This window comes from Hevea brasiliensis, chromosome 16 (assembly GCF_030052815.1).
Source record: "Hevea brasiliensis isolate MT/VB/25A 57/8 chromosome 16, ASM3005281v1, whole genome shotgun sequence".
In the NCBI taxonomy this organism is placed as follows: Eukaryota; Viridiplantae; Streptophyta; class Magnoliopsida; order Malpighiales; family Euphorbiaceae; genus Hevea; species Hevea brasiliensis.
This window is the reverse complement of record NC_079508.1, coordinates 67,902,105-67,924,087: the sequence shown is the minus strand read 5'-3', so window position 1 is coordinate 67,924,087 and position 21,983 is coordinate 67,902,105. Positions and strand designations below refer to the sequence as shown.

The following is a 21,983-nucleotide window of genomic DNA, read 5'->3' as shown; positions in this document are numbered from 1 at the left end:
AAAAGAAAAAAACTTACGATTGTTTAAAAAAGAAAAAAAAAACCCTTCTTAATAAGGTAATAATAAATTTCTTTTTCAATTGTAATTTTTTTATTACTATATTATTACAATTTATATTTAATGTTTATTATTGTTTACAAATCAATATTGTCATATTACATTGGTTAATTTATGTAATTTAATTTTATTAAAAATTTAGTATCTTTATTAAAATTGCTCAATAATACGAAAATTATTTTTAAGATTAATTTAGACCTCATCATTTATTTATTTATATTTTTACTTATTCTAATATCCAATGAAATAAAATAAAAAAATAAAAATACAAGAATTTATTAATATATTTTTTAAAATAAAAATTAAATAATTAATTTTATTAAAATAAAAAATTAAATAATAATTTTGACCTTTTATTTTAAATAATGTTTAAAATTTTATTTTATTTTTATATTTATTGAGAAAGTTAAATTTAATTTATTTCAATTTTTTATTTAAATTAACTAATAAATTTTAATTTAAATTTAATTTAATAAAAAAATAGAGTTTTGACTATTAAATTTAAATGCAGAAATTAAGAATTTTAATTAAAAATTAATTTTTTATTTAAATTAAAAAATTTAATATTTATAAATTTCAAGTTTTAAGTTAAATTAAATTTAATTCCAAACTTATGGATAAATTTGATAAGAGGGAAATTATATTTTGGCTTAAAACAATTCGGAATGAGACGGGCAAAAAAACTTGGATTAAAAACCCGTCCCGTTTCCCTTATCTGTGTTGTGAGTGTCGTACAAGCAGGCGTGAACACACAGAAAACAGGAAACCAATGGAGAGCAACGGTCAAGAGGAGAAGACGAAAACAGTAAGCAAGGAACAAGTAATTGCGAAACTCAAGGACGACGGCGACTTCGATAATCTTCGTCTCAAGATAATCCGCAAGCTTAAAGACAATGTATGCCTGCTTTCCTTTCTAATCTCTTTCTCTCTCTTCCCCCACCCTTCTTCTAGGGTTACGTTCTGAAGTACTTCCATTGATTTCAAAAGCTTTAGCTGAAACTATCAAAAGTACTTTCAACTTGATCTCCTTGTTTTTCTTATTGCAAGAAGAGTAGCATACTTCATCATAAGGACTTTCCTCCGAATTTAATGTATTACGTTATCTAAAATGAAGGGATATGTTGCGTTACTAATTTCACCTTAATCTAACCCAGAAACGTGTGGTTGCTTATAATCATAACGCACAAGCATGTAACTGGTGTAATTGATCAATAAAGCTCTTGTTTTTCATTACATTGAGAAGGATGTATTATCAGCAATAAAAGAAAGGGCGTGACTTCATGACATGGTTGACATATTCAATAACAGAACAGTGGAAGGCAAAGTAAATTCTATGCTGAAGATTATGTGTAATTCTGAGAAAATTTAGAAGCAAAAGTGGATGAACAGTTATGCTGTTGTTCATGTATGTTCATACCGTTACATCCTGAGAAGATTTCTATAAGAAAAAGAAAAAAGAAGTAATTACAGCCTTTTATGTCCTCATTGCCTGAATAACTGTGAATCACACTGTAATCCAAATAGGAATTCGGTTAAAAGGTATGCGTGAATTGCTAGGCTTTGTACTTTAAACATCTTGTTTTACCAATTATAACTCATTGATTCTAAACAAGGCATTAATTGGCAGGAAGAATTGCGCAATAGCATTATTTCCATTGTGAGGCAGTCAGCAGCTCTTAACCGTGCAGGGGCTGAAAACATGAAACCCAGGCAACTTTCGGATGCCATATATAATGAGGTTGGGTAAGTTTTCATTTCTTTGCAGTTTGCAAAATTGTTTCAAATGGTTTACATAAATACTGAGAGACCTTACAAAGTTTGAGAAAAGGGACTATATACAGCTGTGATGAAATTTTTTCATGTTTTGAGTTGGTGAACAAATTGGATTCAAGCTCATGTTATGATTCAATTATTTTTTATGATCTTAATGTCAGGATTTAGCAGATCTTTGAAATATTTGTTTTAGAAATGGAACATAGTGCTGCAACAATGTGGGTTTTGACAATGGCTTTTATATATATTCTTTTAACCACCAGGAATGAAATGATGAGTAAGCTTTCTGATGGTGTGTGGGAAATAATTAGATCAGGTGATGGCATGAAAAATGAAATAACAGAGACTGTACAGTCTGTCTATAATAAGTTGGTGGAGCCTAAAAGGAAGGAGGTGGGTGAATCTTCTACTCATGGAGTGGCGCTGGTTCAGAATGAAGCTGACAATAAGGGCCTTGTCAAGGACTCAACTGTTGCAGTGGATGATAACTTGTCTGATGGTGAACTCCAAGAACCACCAGGATTCTCTTTGTCCATTAATCATCAGAACAACCATGAACTCAAAGAGGAGTTGGAGCAGCCTATGCATTGCCAAGGGACTGTGGAAGAACGGAAGGAAGGGGTTAACCACTCAAAAGATAAGCTGGAGGCTGATGATGTTGATCCTGGTTTGCCACCTGGCTTTTCTACAGATATTGAGCAAAAGCAGCCATGTGACGATTGTGATGAGGACCCTGATGTGCCTCCTGGTTTTGGTTGATGAGTCAGATTCAATGCAGTATGTTGACACTGTTTTAGTGTTTGATGGTGACCATGAACGATGTAGCTATGAATATGACTGGAGGATTCCTTTTGCCTCCTTAGAAGCTTGAAATGGATCAAACTTGAAGATCAGGTGATTTTGGTATTTTTCTCATGCTATTGGGTTTTTTGATTTAGAATATTTACTCAGAGCTTTGTTGGGAAAGCAAATTATAAGATTCTGAGTTTGACAGGGTTATTCTCATTGGATTCCTGCATTATGAAAAATCTATTGGAGGCCATTGATAATGCGAAGTCCTTTTCCTGAATTTTGGGTTCATTAGTGTGTATTCGCATTATCGTTTAAGTTCATACCATGTGCTGTTATTTCAATCAACAATCAATGGCAGCAAACTATTCTTTTGTGCCAGATATCAAGTATTTTCTACAACATTGCCCATATTTGTGTAAGCTAAAATTCTTGATTTTCAATCTTTTGACCTTTTTTGGGACTTTCAACTCACCATTAAGGTTCAGCTTCTTTGGACCCGATGGCCCTGATGTGTGTACAAACGGATAGTAGCCTGGCTATTGAGTGCAAAGAAGCTGCACGGATGTGTTCGTTGGTTCCTCACTTAAGGTAAGTTTGGTGTCCCATAATATGATAGATGTGTTGTTACTGTTGTATGTCGCATTGAATATGGAAAGATGGCAAGCTGCCGTTCTGAATTGTGATGTGATAAAATATTCTTGGTGATGGATGACCCGGGACTTCATGTGTGCTCCTGAGATTTTTACAGATTGATTTGACATACATTGCTACTATAAATATTGTTCACACTTAAAAATGATCTACATGACCACCTCCATGCTCCTTAACTGTTCATGTAAAACAGAAATTTGAAAGAAAACATTCTTCTAGTATCAGGTTCACGTCATTTATGATATGAATGACCTGTGCTTCCGAGGGCATTTCTGTCTAAAACAGTTAGTTGGTGGGTTCAAAACCACACGGCAGGATTGGGCACTACAATTATTTAAGTTGGAAGGGAAATAAAAGAGACATGGATGGGTCTAAACTGTTGCAGGAAAATATAGAAAGCTTCTCCCACTTTTTGTTAGTTTGGATGCAAAGGAAGTTATGAAACTGAGATTTCATTGGTTTGCAATCAAATTTAGCATTAAGATTCGATGCTACAAGTCATTGTTTGCCTACTAATTGTAGGACAAGTGCATCTTTTTTCACAAAGTGAAGTCTTTGTAACTTAGCTTTGTAATTTTCCATTGGATCATTAAGTCCTCAATGAAACCAGAAATGAGCTTTTGTATCTCACGGACGAATGGGTAGTTTTGCACGAGATGCTTAGAACAGAACCTTCTTGGGTTAAGATGCTCATCAAAATACCACCAGAACATACTCTGATCCTTTTTATGTCAGTGTTTTTTTTTAATCGTAAACCCTTTTTGTCGGTTTGTTGGAGTTTTTGTGGTCAATAATGCTTCGTACTCATGTAGAGATTAAAGGGATATTCTTCATGGTAGGTCGCAATTTTACTCCATTTAGAAAATCTAGGGTGGTCCCTAATAAGCTCTTCCATTGCCTTGAAAAGCTCAAATCTTCAACAGGCCACCTTGAATGTTTGGCCGAGTTTGCTATTTAACACATTTGCCCTCTGTTTTTATCATGTGTTAAGGCAGTTTGCTATGCATTTGCTTTCATAAAATGCTTGAGGGGGAGAAAATTTTTATAGATATGGCTGCCTGGTTGTGATTTGCTAGTAGAAGTAATGTTAGGATGTACTAGAGGGGCCATGCCACCATGGTCTCCTTACTTTCAGCTACTTAAGCAATATTTTTGGCATAAAAAGTCACCATTGCTGATAGTATTGTATTCGGCGATCTCAAGCATTTAGCAGATATGATCATGCTTACTTTATTCTGGTTATTAAAAGCATGAAACTAGTTACGAATGCTAAAGATTTAATCAATCAACACTTACAAATGAAGACTAAAACTTTTTTTTTGGGACTGCAGGAAAAAAATACTGTTGACAAAGAACTTTTATTGAAGGGAGAGACATTTTTTGTACATGACTTGCATTTAAATAGTGTTACTACGATCTAGTTGAAATAAAATCTCATATAATTTTCAATAACTAATCAAAATCATGAATGCTACTATAAAATTGAAATGCAAAAAATCTGAAAAAAAAGCTCTAAAAATCTGATAGCATAATTATGTGAAGACTAGGTAAGCGTATGATTGAATTAGATCCCAACATTATGTTGGAAAATACAACTTTGCTCAAGAAAATTTGTACTTTTTCTTATTTGATTCAAGGGGTATCTAGAGAGGCTGAAACATGTGAGTCACTTTCAATTATTGAAGAATATATATGCCAAAGTGCAAATAGATTGTTGACATCTTTCATGGTTACCACCAGCTCTGGCGCCTAGTCCTTGTTTGAGAATATGAATAATATTGGGCTTCTAACTGATGTTGATCAGAATCCCATTTCAGATGTCCCTGAACAGATGTCTTCTCATTCTTACCTTTGCTTGTTTTGGTAAAGCTCACTTTGTATGTTGCTGTCTGTTTTGCCTTAGTGAAAATAATCGTAGAAGGCGAAACTGTAATGTCTACTCCTGGTGGTGGTGTAACTGAAACAGTATAAGATGAGGTAGCGGGGCCAAAATTCGTGATTGTTGTGGTATACGTCTGAGTTTGAGGACCAAATATGATTGAGAAAGAAGGATAATTCAGCTGTGCTTCAGGTATGCTTTGCACTTCTGAGCACTTGACCTTGCGCTGCACGATATATGTAATGTCTCTGTCAGTATAACCCAAACCACACAAGGAATGTAATCATCAGGTTGGATATCATAGACAAGCCCTGGATCACTGGCTCTTGATGGGTTTACATGGCCTGCTCCAGCGGCCAAGATATCAGCAGGAAGAAGCCTTTCATCAACAATGGGCTTGCCATCAAGGTTTACTAAATCAGCAGTAGTCATAATAGCAGATTTGATAGCAGCAGGTGACCAGTCAGGGTGAGCACTTTTCAGCAAAGCAGCAATCCCACTAAGATGAGGACAGGACATTGAAGTGCCTGAGATGACATTAAATGTTGCTTTGGTATTCGTCTCATTCTCCACAGAAACTGGCCATGCTGCTAGAATGCATACACCAGGACCTATGATGTCTGGTTTTAAGATGGCAGGGCTTGCCAGGCTTGGGCCTCTTGAGGAGAAGGAAGAGACCACTGGAGCAGTTTTACACCAATTATAGTGCCTTCAAATTACAACCTTTTTGTTGGTGATGATGTTGTGTTTTTTTAGGTTTTGATTCTCACCCCATCTGAATAGCTCACATGTGATGCAGGAAGGACATGAGCATCAGCTATGGTGCCATAACCATCAAGCTCCTCATTTGCAAGAATCATGCCAATGCCACCAGCATCCTTCACTACTTGTCCTTCCTCAACCCTTCCTACCAGCCCACCTCTATCACACAGAAGACAGAACTATCTTGCCTTTGACATCGACATTTTCCAACGATTCTGGTGCACATACTGCTGATGATTGGTTGCCATCTTTGCTTGGATAAACAAGAGGCCAAAAGGTTTGAGGAGAGAGCTGTGGCTGGAAGAGTGATTCCCCAAAAAATTCTTGATTATTTCCAAGCTTCGCAGTTGCTCTTATGCTTCTATCGATGGTGCTTGCTCCAACAGTGAGAATCATGGGTCCTCATTTGATAAAGAAAATTATGTGGACCAGAATTCCCAGCTGAACAACTAACAAAAATTGCATTTTGAATAGCTCCAAATGCACCCACTGCAATGCCATCTGCACCAAAGGTTCTGAACCGCCACCTAGAGAAAGAGAAAGCACATCCACACCCTCCTCAACGGCAGTATCCATTGCAGCCAATATGTCACTTTCAGCACAACCTAAGTCAGAACAAACTTTGTAAATGGCCAAGTGAGCCAAAGGTGCCATTCCAACAGCTGTGCCTTTGGCATTGCCAAACACGCTGGCGTCACTTATGAAACTACCTGCTGCTGTGCTGGCTATGTGGGTGCCATTCCCTACATCATCAAATGGTCCAACTGATTCTGAGTGTTGCTCAAAACTTTGGAAAGTTCTTGCACCAACGAGCTTCTTGTTGCACGCAGTTCCATTGAATTCACATTTTCCTTTCCACTTAGCTGGTGGGGGAGGCATTCCTTCATCACTAAACGAAGGATGATCTGGGGATATTCCGTGTCCAAAATCCAACTATCACTCCCTTACCATAAGTTGAGTTTCTCCATAGTCCCAAATTTTGGTACAACCCCAAGAAGCTGGGACTATGAGTTGTATGCAGAGGCAATATTTTTTGGGGTCGGGCTGACACTATACCTCCTTTCTCTTCCATGGCTTTGACTTCGTCAGCTGTCAGCTTAGCAGCAAACGCACTCACCACATTCCGATAGGAATATATGATGCGTCGTTGCTGGTTAGTGTTTGAGATACTAGCCGGCAAAAATGACTGGCACCAGCCATGTAAATCGTGTGATTTTTCTGAAACTCCATCCTCTGGCTTTGTCACAAATACAATGTAAGTTTCTAAGTTGTTTCCTCATTGTCATGGATAATTTTCTTGCTCACTACTCCCTTGTTAATGATTGCTTGAGAGAAACTCAACAAGGAAGTGAGACTAACAACTGGCGGCAGTGTAAGCTTCTTGTTCTCCAGGATAATAGAGAAACTTAAGAATGTTAATACTTGAGTCAACACACCAACGCCATTGAGGTATTTATGATAGAATGTAGACGGAGAAAGAGAGGAGATTGTGTGGGTGTGAAAACAAAAGCTAATTGCTGTTTCTAGTATCAATAGCTGGCAATGGAACCATGTTACGGCTTAATTGATAGTGCTATTTGGTGATGTATACAAGAGCTTGAAATATGGAATTTTGCATTTCAACTTCGCAAAGCTTGCTACCCTGTGTAGTTAAAAACAAAGTGGTCGTAAATCTAATGCTATGCCCCGCCGCCGCCGCCCCCTTCCCTCTTTTTTGACTCTTTAGAGGCTGCTCTAATGTATGACAGCAATTTTTAGAATGTGCGGTTGATTATAATTCTTTGTTCATTCTTGTAAAGTAATACTCGTTTTATTGCATATGATACAAAGACAGCAAAGAATATCAGCGAAGGAAAATTAACAAAGCTGGCAAAAAATCTCAGGTAGAAAAAAACATCAATAAAATTACATCTCTAGTTCAGCATTGATGTGACGTGATAATCTACATTTTATCTAGTTTCCTCAATCTCATCAACTGGTACCCTAAATTTCGGTGCAGAAGAATACAATTTTGCCTCCATGGCTCCTATGGTCTCTGTGTAGCATGGTACATGTAGCCCACTGTGTGGCAGAATATATTCTCACTTCAATTAACATCAGCATTTTTGTTTTCAATCCATGCATTTCTGCAATTTGACAGAGTTCAGATGTACGTCTGATTTTCTGTTTAGCTTTGAGATCATAGTGTGTGAAATAGACGCACATTTTTATATCTAATGGAGTGTAGATGAATTTCAAATAATGGAGTGTAGATGAATTTGAAAAACTAGGGATACATTATAACGTAGTATTTTAAGTTTTATTTGATTAAAAAATATAAATTTTGAATATAATCGTGATTTAATATAATCATTTGATATTTTTGTCAATTGATTAAATTTTATATTTAAAAATAAATTTTATTCTATATTTATTTTTAATTAAAATTTTATATTAAAAAAAATATTTTAATTATTTTTAATTTACATCATTATCTTTTGAATGAATAGAGACAAATTTATATATCCAAATATAAAAAATAAAAATAAACTTATATATTTTTACAAAGTAATTTAAAAAAATATATATAAGTAAAAATAATATATGCTACATAAATTGTAGTATCCATTAAATAAAATATATAGTTTATATATAGTTTACTCTAATTAATATGTATATTTTATTTAATGCATACTACATTTTATAATAATTTAAACACAAATTTTTCGTTGCTTTTTACTAAATTTAAAAATTGTGAAAAACTTGTTAATGAGTTCACATTTTAATTGAAAAAAAAAAACTCAATGTAAAAATATTCATAGTTCTATAATTCTAATATTCTCTTAACAAAAAGAAAAAGGAAAAAAATAATAAAAAAAAACAATTCTATAAAAATTTGTGAAGAACTCATACATTTTATTTTTTCATTTTCACAAAATTTATAATGTGAAGAACTTATACAAATTAAATGATTTATATGTCTTAATATTATATATTATATATTTTGATCCACATAATAAATCAGGCTTACATATAACTTTTTTTCAATTATTATTCATTAATTCTTTGAAAAATGTACAAATGAATTTGAATTTTAATTCAATTGAAAAAAAAAAACTCATTGCAATAATTTTCATGGTTTTACACTTCTCTTAACGAGGATAAAGAAAAAAATCAATGCAAAAAATTTATGCTTAAAGCTTATTTATTGTAACACCCCTGATTTTTTATATATTATTATTGGGCTTCGTGTAGGTATCCTCAATTCGCGGAAATTCGACAGTTGTGGGATCTATGAATTTCCGCGGATAGACGACCTTGGAAAAGTCTCCGAATTGGATCGAGGTTTTGGCTACCCCACCATTGTCAGGCATCCCGAGCGCGTTCCCGAAGTCGGAATCGGCAAAGGTAAATCCGAACCTTGCTTTTTCGTAATTTTCTAGTGCTTAAATAGGATTAAAAATCCATAAAATATTCGTGGTAGCTTAGAAAATTACGATTCTTTTTGCAATAGCTTAGTAATATTTCTAAGGACATGAGCGAGTTTTATAATTTTAGAGCTTATTTGAGCGATTTTGCAAAAATGATCAATTATAAGGACTAAATTGAAATTTTACATGTTGTGATGGATGATTGAGTTGTGAACATATGGATTGTGAATATAGAAGTGTGTTTTGAGCCCTTTGCAGGTTAGGTAGGTCCTAGGTATAGGGAGACTCTCAGGATTTTTGACACGACTTAGGACGTATTGGTCTTTTTCTTTGTTTGTATTGAGTCAAATTTATTAAATGATTGTAATAAAATTGTCGTGAGCCGAGACGACCTTCTTCCTCCGCCACCGCCTCGGTGACCATCGTCAAGTCTGTGAGTAAAATATTAATTTTAATTGTAATTTCACTATTATTATATGTTCAAATATGCTCATGCATCACTTATATGCATATATTTATGTAGTTAAACTCTAGGCACGATTTATGTTGCATTGATAAGCTGTAAAGTGCCATGGATGTTGTTGTGGTAATTTGGAGCGGTGTGCGTGCGTTGGCGTGCGTGTGATGTGGTGTGGACTATGGATAGGGCGGGTAGTCACGACTTGAGTTCTTATTGGGACGATCCTTGAGGTAGTCACGGCTTGAGTTCTTTGGGACCCTCGATTTGGTTTATTAAGCGAAAGTCGGCTTGAGTTCTTGGCACCAGGTTGGATTTAAGAGAGCTGTATAGGGGAACATCTCCCAAATGTTATGATTGATGCTACAGGGTGCGTGAGTGCTCCTAATTACCTTTTTGATGTTATGATGTGAAAATGAAGTTGATGTTGCATTTCACTTTACGAGTGCATTAGTTTTAGATAGTTATAGAGATTATGGTTAAAATTGATATTTTACTCTCAGAGTCGACAGCTCACTCTGTTCAATATTTTTTGAGCTACAGGAGGATTTTATTTTGGGTTAACTGCTTTTCTCCTTGAGTTGTTTATCAATATTTGTGTAATTTTATTTACTCCTAGAATTTCGCATGTGTTAGAAGTATTTATTTGATTATGGTCGGTAATATTATTATCATGTTGGACTTGTAAACGTATAATGATATGCATGTTTGATGGATTGGATGAGGGAGCTGAGCTCCCATTTATTTTTATGAGGATATGAGTATGTGGAGGGTGAGTTGAGCTCCCCAATTGAGTATTTATTATGTTTACAGGTCGGGTGAGTCGAAAACTCCCCGTTGGAAAGTCCATTTTATGGTCGGACTCTGTCCGTTTGTTTTCTTGATATTGGGCCCAAATGGGCCTTAGAGTTGGGTTAATGAACAGTTAGGCTTACTACGGGCCTCGGGGGCTTTAGGCTGGCCCAGGTCCTAGTACCGGTCCGGCCCATAGGTTGGGTCGTGAAAAATGTGGTATCGAGCTTAGGCTCCATTCATAGGAAAAATTATCTAAGTGTTGGGAAGAGTCTACTAGGAGTCACATGCGGAGTATAGGATTACATTTCGTCTTTTACTGTTATTCTTTGTTTCTAGATTCTCCGTTATACCTCAGGAAATATTAGATTAACTCAGTTTTTGTCTTGATTTTAGTGGAGTACACGAAATGTGAAATAGAGTTAGTAGACATGTGAGGTCTATCATGAGGATCGTACTCCAAGAAATGTTATATTTTTGTCGGTATGGGTTTAAATGGTGTGCCCATTTAGTGTAAGGCACGAGTACATAAAAGTGAGTCTTAAAAATGCATTTGCCTAGATAAGGATGAGGATACCACTCTTGCGGTCATCGTAGATGACCAGTCATAATAAGTTTGTGATAATAGAAGATTCGGAGAGATAAGAAATTAGGAGACCTAGTGCATCGGGCGTATCGTAGTAACTATACAATGTTCTCGATGTCCGCTCTGTAAGTGCAGATTATAGTGCAGGCATGAGATTATTGTGTAGAGCTGCGTACTTCCTGTAGTGCTTATGATGAGGATGTTTGCGGCGGTCTGTTTTGGTACAGTAATACCATAACAGAGTTCTATATCTGCAGAGGAGTTGGGAACTCCTAGTTAGTGGTCTAGAGTTAGAATATTGAGAGGTCACAATGGGGTGATAACTAGAATCAGTGACTCAGTTACCCTAGCATGAGCTAGAGTTACAATAAGAATTGCCATCAGACCAGAGGTTTTGGATTAGTTACAAAGTAAAGGTAACACCTATAGAGTGAGATTATCTAGTATTCAGTATGGAATTTTGGATGGTTTTTGCAGTATGACAAACATTTGGTTAGAACTTAGTGAGAATAGTATACCTTGTGTGTATCAGTATGAAATAAAGTACAACCCTACTACCTAGGGAAAGTCGGAACTATGAATTGATGATTCACAGAGCTATAATATGATAGGAGAGTCATTAATTTGACATGGTTTTGGGCAAGGTGGTAAATGTAGTATCTTTGTTGTAGCAAGTTAGGGTATAGTCCTATCTTTTCAGAAGGGATCGAAAGTTATTACTAATAATGGTGACCAACAAAATAGTGCCCCAGATGGGACTGTAGAGTGTGGTAGAGAGAAGTTGGCTCAGGTATCCTGCGGAGGATGCAAGTTCTATTATATGAATCATATATAATCAGATCACGATGGATGTAAATCCTTTGAATTGGATGACGGGTTTGGGTGCCCGGAACCTTAAGTTTTGGCTAATTGAGTAAACATGGATAATAATAATAATAAATAAATAAAATTACTACGAATCGGTTCTCGAGGTGGTAAGGGTATTATGTAAGCTAAAGGATAAGAATAGAGATCATACAATAAAAGTATGAGTAATTTCTTTGAGTTCCTTTCTAATTTCAAATTATTCAAAACAATAGTATAATCTAATTATAATAGTGTTAAGAGTAATAAATTAGCGAAGATAAATTCTGAGAAGGCCAATGGATAAAGAAAGTGCGGAATGAAAGTTTGGACAATTGATTGCGGATGCAATATAATCTAAATGCTAGTGGAAGTACTAGCTAGAGTAGTCAAAGGACCAAATCAGTAGCACGGACATATGATAACGATAGAGACTCTGAAAGATATAGTTAGCAAATACAGCTATTATGTTAGGAAGAAGAATGGAACTAGGGATAGAATAGTCAAGTTCTATTTTGGGTAAGACAAAGGAAATAAATGAAAGGACAACCTAAGAGCGCATAATAAAAGGAACAAAATTAAGATATAGGATAGGCTAAGTGTTATTCTTGGCAAGGAGAATGACAAGGATGGAAAACCCAAAATGGGACCACATTAGTGAGAAAAGTGATGGAGGTATGGAATACAATAATAATGAGTAAATGTTAGAAGGTGTGCGATGGTATTGCGGACTACCTAAATAGGTAGAGAAAGAGAAGTTAGTAAGCAGTAAGTTGAATAAAAGTCAGTCTAAGGGATCAAATAGGTATGATGAGAGGAAAAGAATGATAGATAATGACACATAGGTTTTAGGTTAGACTTTTGAGATAGTGAGAAGGTAGTTAGACGTTAGTTATGAATGTCGCAAACATTTTTAGTGTGATCAATAGAATCACTTTGCGATGGCTTAATATGACGAGGAAAATAGTAGGGGTAGAACGAAAAGTGACAAGTACGGATGGTTATAAATCACTAGAAAGTTCAAGGATCAAATTAATGACCATAGATAAGGGTGGAATTAGTGTTGGAAGAATTTATTAGTGAGAGAAATCTTTCAGGAATCAACAAGGGTTAAGGGCACAATATAAACGATGATAGATATGAATCATAGGTCAAGTATAAGTAAAGTTAATAAATTATAAAATATTATATCAGAAGGATAATGGTACAGTAAAGGGTTCATGCAGATGATCCATTATGGGTAGAGCACAATTGTGCTAGGAGATGATGAAATTTGAAGAGAAAGACTAAGAAACATAGGTTAAACGTTATTATATGGACAATCGGGCATAGTTGAATATAAGAGGATATTTTTCTTTCTTTTCAAGTTTAGCTCGTGTTTTTGATTCAGGCGTTATATAAGGAGCGGCGAGCCAAGGAGACCTAGTTATTTGAGATTTTGATAGGCACCAATTCATATAAATTTCACGATATGAGAATGACGGTAAGTGCATACCTAGCGTTAAGTATGAAAGGGCGATCGAGTAATGTGAGGAGTTAAATTGAGTTAGCTACTAAGGCTTGCATTGTTTTAAACTATGAGCTAGATGAAGTACTATTTATGGATGAGTTTCAATAGATGAAATTGTTCTTGATGGGTAATTTGAGGTTGAAGTTTAGAAAGCTATGGGCGGTATATATGATTATATTAAGGAGAATGAACACATGAAGTATCTTGTTTGGAATTAAGGCATGACACATATTTCCTACAGTAGTGTTAGTTGGATGGAACTTATAGTTTATGGGGCTCATATTCATCCGGGATAAGCAATTTCCTACTAAATTTGGTAGGGAATGATAATGTTCGATAGTTAAGTTGGAAAAAGGGTACAAAAAAATTCTCTATGGGTAATTACAAGTATTACATAAGGTGAAGAATGTGCTGGTAGGAGTAAATCATAGGGTTAGAATTCTCGAAGTAATGAAACTAGTAATCAAGATAAGACTAAGAAATAAAAAGAAAGTTAAAGTTGATGATGGGATAGACATCTTTGAAGGAAAAGGTGTAAGGATGAGATAGGACTAAAATTAAGGAATAAGTACAGCAGGTTGAAAAGATACCAACAATACCAAAAATAGGAAAAGGGAAGTGGATAAGATCCAAAGGACAGGAAGAGAGCTCGATAGAGTCAGTTATAATGATGAGGATAAGGAGTGTCTAACCACTGCTCCTGTGTTAACACTACCTATGAGCGGTGAAGGATACAGGTGTCTTGTGGCGCCTTGAGTTGGCCTAGGGTGTGTTTTGATGCGGAATGGAAAAGTAGTGGCTTATGCTTCAAGGCGGTGAAGAGGCATGAGCGAACTATCCACCCATGATTTGAAAATGGCGTGTAGTCTTTGCACTAAAAATGCGGAGACACTACTGTATGGTGAAGTGTGCGAGATATACACCGACTATAAGAGGTTGAAGTACATCTTCCAACGGAGGATTTAAATTTGAGGCAGAGGAGATGGATGGAGCTTACGGAAGACTATGATTGCACCATCGGTACCACCACAGGAAGGCCAATGTAGTAGCGGATGCTTTAGCGAGAAAATCTTACAGCGGTTTGGTGCACATTTCAGTGAGAGAAGAGACCGTTGATTCGGAAAGTACATGAGTTGATGGATCTAGGTTTAATCCTAGATCTTTCGGATGAGGGTCTTGTTGGCTCATTTTTGGTGAGGCCGGACTTGCGAGATAGAGTTAGAGTTTCCCAACACGAGACCAACAATTAATGAAGATCATAGAAAGAGTACAACGGTGAAGGTGGTGAGTTTGGATTTGCCAATGATGGCGCCCTAGTGCAAGGTTCTAGGATATGTGTGCCCAATGTGGACAACCTCAGGAATGAAATCATGCGAGAGGCACACAATACAGCATGTCTGATGTCCACCCGAGTTCCACCAAGATGTACCATGATGTGAGAGATAGCTATTGGTGGAATGGCATGAAGAGAGGCATAGCAGACTTTGTGTCCAAGTGCTTGACTTGTCAGAAGGTGAAGTTTGAACACTAGAGACCGTCAGGAAAGTTGCAAGAGCTCCCTATCCCAGAATGGAAGTGGGAAATGATTTCTATGGATTTTGTGACTGGGTTGCCTCGTACCACGCGAGGATATGATTCGATATGGGTAATTGTAGACCGCCTAACCAAATCGACTCACTTCTTACCTGTGAAGACTACATATTACGTAGCACGATGCGCGCTCTACATTGAGATATAGTCGGATTGCATGGAGTTAAACTTCCATAATATCGACAGAGGGCCCCATTCACTTCTCGGTTTTGGAGAAAGTTACGGGAGGCACTTGGCACCTGATTGAACTTTAGTGCGGCTTTCCACCCTCAGACAGACGGACGATCAGAAAGGACAATCCAAACAACGGAAGACATGCTTGCATGAGTGTCTTGGATTTTGGAGGTCAATGGGATGAGCGCTAGCTTTGGTGGAGTTGCCTACAACAACGATTACCACTCCGGCATAGGGATGGCACCCTATGAGGCATTATATGGAAGAAAGTGTAGGTCTCCTCTGTGTTGGGCGAGAAATGGGAAGCGAAGGTGCATGATGTAGACCTAGTGCGGTACACTTGAGGTAGTTCCTTTAATCATGGAGCGACTGGGGCGGCTTTCGATGAAGCGAGAAGAGTTATGCGGACCCGAGACGGAGGATGTGGAGTTTGCGATGGCGACTATGTATTCTGAAGGTTTCTCCAATGAAGAGTCATGAGATTTGGAAAGAAGGGCAAGTTGGCACCTCGGTATATTGGACCTTTTGAGGTTCTTGATAGAGTTGGAGCGGTTGCCTCTTTGGTTGGAGCTACCACCCAACCTCTCTCACGTTCATCCGTGTTTCACATCTCCATGCTCGGAAATACATTCCCGATCCTTCTCATGTCTATGATAGGATGTGATAGAGCTAAAGAGAACTTGACATTTGAGGCGACTGTAGCCATAGTGGACTACCAAGTGAGGCAGTGAGATCCAAAGCAGATTCCTATGGTTAAGGTTTTGTGGAGAGTCGATCGGTGGAAGAGTGCACTGGGAGTCGAGCGGGACATGCGTAGCAAGTACCATATCTGTTCAATGTGTAATCATGTACTTTATTACGCCTTGTGTAAAATTCGAGGGCGAATTTTTACGTAAGAGGAAGAATGTAACACCCGATTTTTATATATTATTATTGGGCTTGGTGTAGGTATCCTCAATTCGGAAATTCAGCGGTTGTCGAATGCGTGAATTTTCGGCGAACAGACCGACTCAGGAAATGTCTCGAATTGGATCGAGGTTTTGGCTACCCCACCATTGTCGGGCATCTCGGCGTTCTTGAAGTCGGAATCGGCAAAGGTAAACCGAACCTTGCTTTTTCGTAATTTTCTAGTGCTTAAATAGGATTAAAAATCCATAAAATATTCGTGGTAGCTTAGAAAATTACGATTCTTTTGCAATAGCTTAGTAATATTTCTAAGGACTGGGCGAGTTTTATAATTTTTAGAGCTTATTTGGCGTTTTGCAAAAATGATCAATTATAAGGACTAAATTGAAATTTTACATGTTGTGATGGATGATTGAGTTGTGGACATATGGATTGTGAATATAGAAGTGTGTTTTGTGCCCTTTTGCAGGTTGGGTAGTTCGTAGGTATAGGGAGACTCTCTGGATTTTCTACGACTTAGGGCGTATTGGTCTTTTTCTTTATTTGTATTGAGTCAAATTTATTAAATGATTGTAATAAAATTGTCGTGAGCGGACGACCTTCTTCCTCCGCCCAGCCGCCTCAGTGACCATCGTCAAGTCTGTGAGTAAAATATTAATTTTAATTGTAATTTCACTATTATTATATGTTCAAGCATGCCCACGCATCACTTATATACATATATTTATGTAGTTAAACTCTAGGCACGATTTATGTTGTATTGATAACTGTTAAAGTGCCATGGATGTTGTGGTGGTAATTTGGAGCAGTGTGCGTGCGTTGGCGTGCGTGTGATGTGGTGTGGACTATGGATGGGGCGGGTAGTCACGGCAGGTTCTTGGGACCAGATCCTTGAGGGTAGTCACGGCTTGAGTTCTTATTTGGGACCCTCGATTTGGTTTATTAAGCGAAAGTCAGGGTTGAGTTCTTATCAGGCACCAGGTTGGATTAAAGAGAGCTGTATAGGGGATCAGCTACCATATGTTATGATTGAAGCTACAGGTTGAGTGAGAGCTCCAAATTACCTTTTTGATGTTATGATGTGAAAATGATGTTGATGTTGCATTTCACTTTACAGGGTGCATTAGTTTTAGATAGTTATAGAGATTATGGTTAAAATTGATATTTTACTCTCTGAGTCGAACGCTCACTCCTGTTCAATATTTTTTTAGACTACGGGAGGATTTTATTTTTGGTTAACTGCTTTTCTCCTTCGCGAGTTGTTTATCAATATTTGTGTAATTTTATTTACTCCTAGAATTTCCGCATGTGTTAGAAGTATTTATTTGATTATGGTCTGTAATATTATTATCATGTTGGACACATAAGCGTATAATGATATGCATGTTTGATGGATTGGATGAGGAGTGAGCTCCCATTTATTTTATGAGGATATGAGTATGTGGAGGGTGGTGAGCTCCCCAATTGAGTATTTATTATGTTTACAGTCGGTGAGTGAAAACTCCCGTTGGAAAGTCCATTTTAGGCGGACTCTGTCCGTTTGTTTTCTTGATATTGGGCTCAAATGGGCCTTAGAGTTGGGTTAATGAACAGTTAGGCTTACTACGGGCCTCGGGGGCTTTAGGCTGGCCCAGGTCCTAGTGCCGGTCCTGCCCATAGGTTGGGTCGTGACATTTATTATAAATTGTAGCATCCACCATATAAAGTATACATGTTAACTAAAGTAAATCATATATAAAATATATATTTTATTTAATGAATACTAAAATGCATGTGGAATATATATTCTTTTCAATTATATATTCTTTTCAAAATTACTTTATAAAAATATATAAATTTATTTTTACATTTTCTATTCGGATACATAAACTTATTTGATTTATTTAAAAGATAATTACGTTAATTGAAATTAATAAAAATACTTTCTAACATAAAGTTTCAATTAAAAATAAATAAAAAAACAAAACTTATTTTTAAATATAATGTTTAATCAATGGACTTTGATATAATATCAAAGGTTTCTTAGAAAATTAAAGTCCAAATCCAGATTTTATATTTCTTATACTCCACTAGAAAAAAAGTATCTGAATTAGAACTTGTGGAGGAGAGGTACAACAGTCTAGATAGTTAACATCGCAAAACAATGAGTTTCAGGGTTGTGTGTGTATCCTTTTTCAAATATAAAAAATCATTGTGAATTCCTACCCACATCGGTTATTGTCCTTTCATAAGCCTGTGAACTAGACCCCAGTTTTATGGATAATTAAGGCTTGTATAATTGAGAGAATTATTGAATTGAAAGCGTTCGTAAGATATTAACAATTTCTGGCACAAGGTTAATTTTGAAACTTGGGGTATATAGGTTGCGATTAATTTTGTAATTACCATTTCCAATTATACATGTATCCTCTTGCTCTGAGCTGTGTGACCCTGTCATATTTTTTATTCATATAGCAACAGAAATTCAAGTAATATATAGCTGAGCACCTATATATATATATATATCCCCAGTAGCTAAATGTCTCAATTATATTGCTCAAGTTCAAATAACTATATTGGAAATACTCGATCTTTAAGAGAAAAAAACATATAGAACATAATTGGTTATTGAACAAGAAATAACTGAAATTATGTTTAGTTATACAATGCATAGAATCAATTAGGTCACACCATAAAAACAGAAATTTCAGCGTCTGATTTTATTCAATATCAAGAGTAAATCTTGCCACAAAACATCTTGGCGCGTTCCTTACTCAAATATGACAGCAATTGGGATTCTAACAATGTATCCGTCAGCTACCCAATTCAAGTATCCCTGAGCAAATGGTGCACCATAGTTGTATCCATTTTTGCTAAATGTCACCGAGTATGTTGCTTTCTGGTTCATCCCACTGAAATTGATCTTGTCAGGGGTTACCTTAACATTTACACCTTCTGGTGCAAAGACTTGAGGAGTGTACGCTGAGTTAGGTTGGCCAACATTTGTTACTGTTCTTGTGTATGTCTGTGGAGTAGACCCCAGTCTGATGGAAAATGACGGATAATTCAACTGAGCTTCAGGTATGCTTGAATCATTTGAACAGTTCACCCCGTGCTGCACGATGAGTCCTACCTGTTTGTCAGAATAACCTAATCCACATAAGTAAGGAATGTAATCATCAGGTTGAATATCGTAAATGAGCCCTGGATCATTTGCTCGTGATGGGTTTACATGGCCTGCACCAATGTCAAAGATAGTGGCGGTAACAAACTGTTCATCAGATATGGGATTGCCCCCATGATCAACTAAATTAGCAGTGGTCATAATTGCAGATTTTATGGCAGCAGGTGACCAGTCAGGGTGGGCATTTTTTAGCAGAGCAGCAATACCACTAAGATGAGGACAGGACATTGAAGTGCCGGAGATCATAGCAAACTTGTTGGTAGTATTGTCTTCTGAAACTGGCCAGGCAGCTAAAATTCTTACTCCAGGGCCTATAATGTCTGGTTTCAAGATTCCAGGACTTGCAAAGCTAGGACCTCTTGAGGAAAATTCAGCAACTTGAGGAGCTTCTGGCAAGCCGGTTACAGTTCCTTTGAACAAGATTGTAGCCATTGGCGATGATGTGGACTCTATGTAGGCTTTGATTGCTAATCCTGCCATGTAACTTACATGTGATGCAGGGAGCACTTGAAGATCCGCGGTGGTCACAAAGCCATCAGACTCTTCATTCATTAAAATCATGGCAATGCCTCCGTTTCTTTTCACTTCTTGGCCTTTCTCCAATGCTCCATACCCTCCCTCACACAGCACTATCTTGCCTTTGACATCAACATTTGCCAATGATCCTGTACCGCAGTAAGCAGATGACGGATTACCATTTGCACCTGTATAAACAAGTGGCAGCAGCGTTGAAGGGAAATCTTCAGGTTGGTAAAGGGATTCGCCGTTCAGCTCTGTGTTATTTCCAAGTAATACTGTTGCTCTTATTGCTCTGTCTATAGTGCTTGCCCCTACAGTTAAAATCCATGGCGCCTCATTTGATAAAGAGCTATTATCTGGTCCAGAATTTCCTGCTGAGCAACTCACAAAGATCCCCTTTTGAATAGCTGCATATGCACCTAGTGCAATCACATCATCATAAAAAGGATGAGAACCAATTCCAAGAGAAAGAGAAAGTACATCAACACCATCCTCAACTGCAGCATCCATTGCAGCCAATATCTCACTGTCACCGGCGTTACCAGCTCTGCCGGAAACTTTATACATTGCCAAGTGGGCTAGTGGGGCCATACCAATTGCAGTGCCATTGGCCTGCCCAAAGTAATTGGCACCTTGCACAGGGCTTCCAGCTGCTGTGCCAGCTGTGTGAGTCCCGTGCTGGTATTCATCCAATGTGTTATTACTGTCAGTGGCAAAATTTCTTGCACCAATGAGCTTATTATTGCATGATGTTCCATTCAGCTCGCATTTCCCTTTCCATTTTGCTGGTGGAGGAGGCATTCCTTTACCACTAAATGAAGGGTGATCAGGCGTTATTCCACTATCGATGAGTCCAACAATCACTCCCTTGCCATAATTTGAAGAATTCCAAAGCCCTATGTTTTGTTGCAGTCCTAAGAAGCTAGGAGAATGGGTTGTGTGCAGAGGCACCAACCTTCGAGGACAGGCTGACACGAACCCTTTCTTAGCTGCCATTGCCTTTACTTCACCTGCCGTAAGTTTTGCAGCAAATCCTGTGGCGACATGGCGGTAGGAATGTATCAAACGCGGCTGGTTTGAGCTAAATGCATTCTCTGGTAAAAATGATTGATACCAGCTATATAAATCTTTGGACTTTGAGAAATCATTGCCCTCAGGTTTCTGTAGGAGGACAAGATAAGTCTCTAAGTTGCTTTCCTCTTTCTCAATTGCATCACTATTTGATGAATGGATTGCTGATTTGGTGGTTGCTTGGGAAGAGCTAAACATTGAAGGGAGAATATGGAGGATCACAAGCAAAATGGTTGGCAAAATTTTGCACCTTTTGTTTTCCATGTTAACAGGAGAACTGGAAAGTTCTTGTGATATTGAGTTACTTAAACCTTAATTATGTATGTATATATAGCATCCTACCATACAAAGAGACAAAGAAATAAGAAAATATAACGATGGCTGGCATTACAGAAGTTGAAGTTTGTGTTTGAATTTTTTTATTTGTCTTACCCATTTAAGCTCTTGGGAATTGGCTAATTAGAAAGATCGCAAATTGTTCATGTATAGAAGTTCTTCTTTAGGACTTGGTAATGCCGCCAGTCCGTGTCAGAACAAAGCTGTGATAATCCATATGAAGGTCATGGTTTCTTTGAATGTTAAGGTTGGACATTTGTCCAATGCCAAGTGGTTTATCGTTATTTTTAATTGCATATTCTTTGAACTTTGCTCCACAAGAACTATAGTTGACGCGGATATTATTCCAAGCAATTTCCAATTTTCCCTTTGTGCATAGTGCATTACTAATATCTTTTTCATTTTCTCTCTCTTCCAGGTTCAGGATTTGGAATTTTCTTCTCTGTGTTAGTTCTTTTTGGTTTCCAATAATGTCCAACAAAAAAATATTGCAGTTTCTTTCAACACATCAATTATTATTATTTTTTTTTTTTGGTTTTGTTCTTATTTCCTGCAAGATGTACAGTAAAGTTACCTGTTGAATCAAATACCTTGTAATTATCAGGTGAGCAAAATTACCATTATTTGATTGTCCAACTACGAGTAATGTCAATCCTCGTGTCCCGTGCCTTTAACTTGTCCAACATGTCATTACTGGTAGTATCGAAAATTT

General features: G+C 37.0%; 2 protein-coding genes and 1 pseudogene across 2 annotated transcripts; 1 reads left to right on the top strand and 2 right to left on the bottom strand.

Moving 5' to 3' along the window:
* The first annotated feature begins 708 nt into the window (after positions 1 to 708).
* LOC131174533 (uncharacterized) lies at positions 709 to 3,000 on the top strand. Its single transcript, XM_058138154.1, has 3 exons — positions 709 to 952; positions 1,685 to 1,800; positions 2,094 to 3,000. The coding sequence occupies exons 1-3, from the start codon at positions 827 to 829 to the stop codon at positions 2,587 to 2,589; spliced, it is 738 nt and encodes a 245-aa protein (XP_057994137.1). The 5' UTR covers positions 709 to 826; the 3' UTR covers positions 2,590 to 3,000.
* Positions 3,001 to 4,855: 1,855 nt separating this feature from the next.
* On the bottom strand, positions 4,856 to 7,359 carry LOC131174703 (subtilisin-like protease; annotated as a pseudogene).
* An 11,497-nt stretch (positions 7,360 to 18,856) lies between these two features.
* Positions 18,857 to 21,730, bottom strand: LOC131174813 (subtilisin-like protease 3). The gene has a single exon (XM_058138811.1). It carries the CDS (start codon positions 21,197 to 21,199, stop codon positions 18,932 to 18,934), a length of 2,268 nt encoding a protein of 755 aa, XP_057994794.1. The 5' UTR covers positions 21,200 to 21,730; the 3' UTR covers positions 18,857 to 18,931.
* Positions 21,731 to 21,983: the final 253 nt, after the last annotated feature.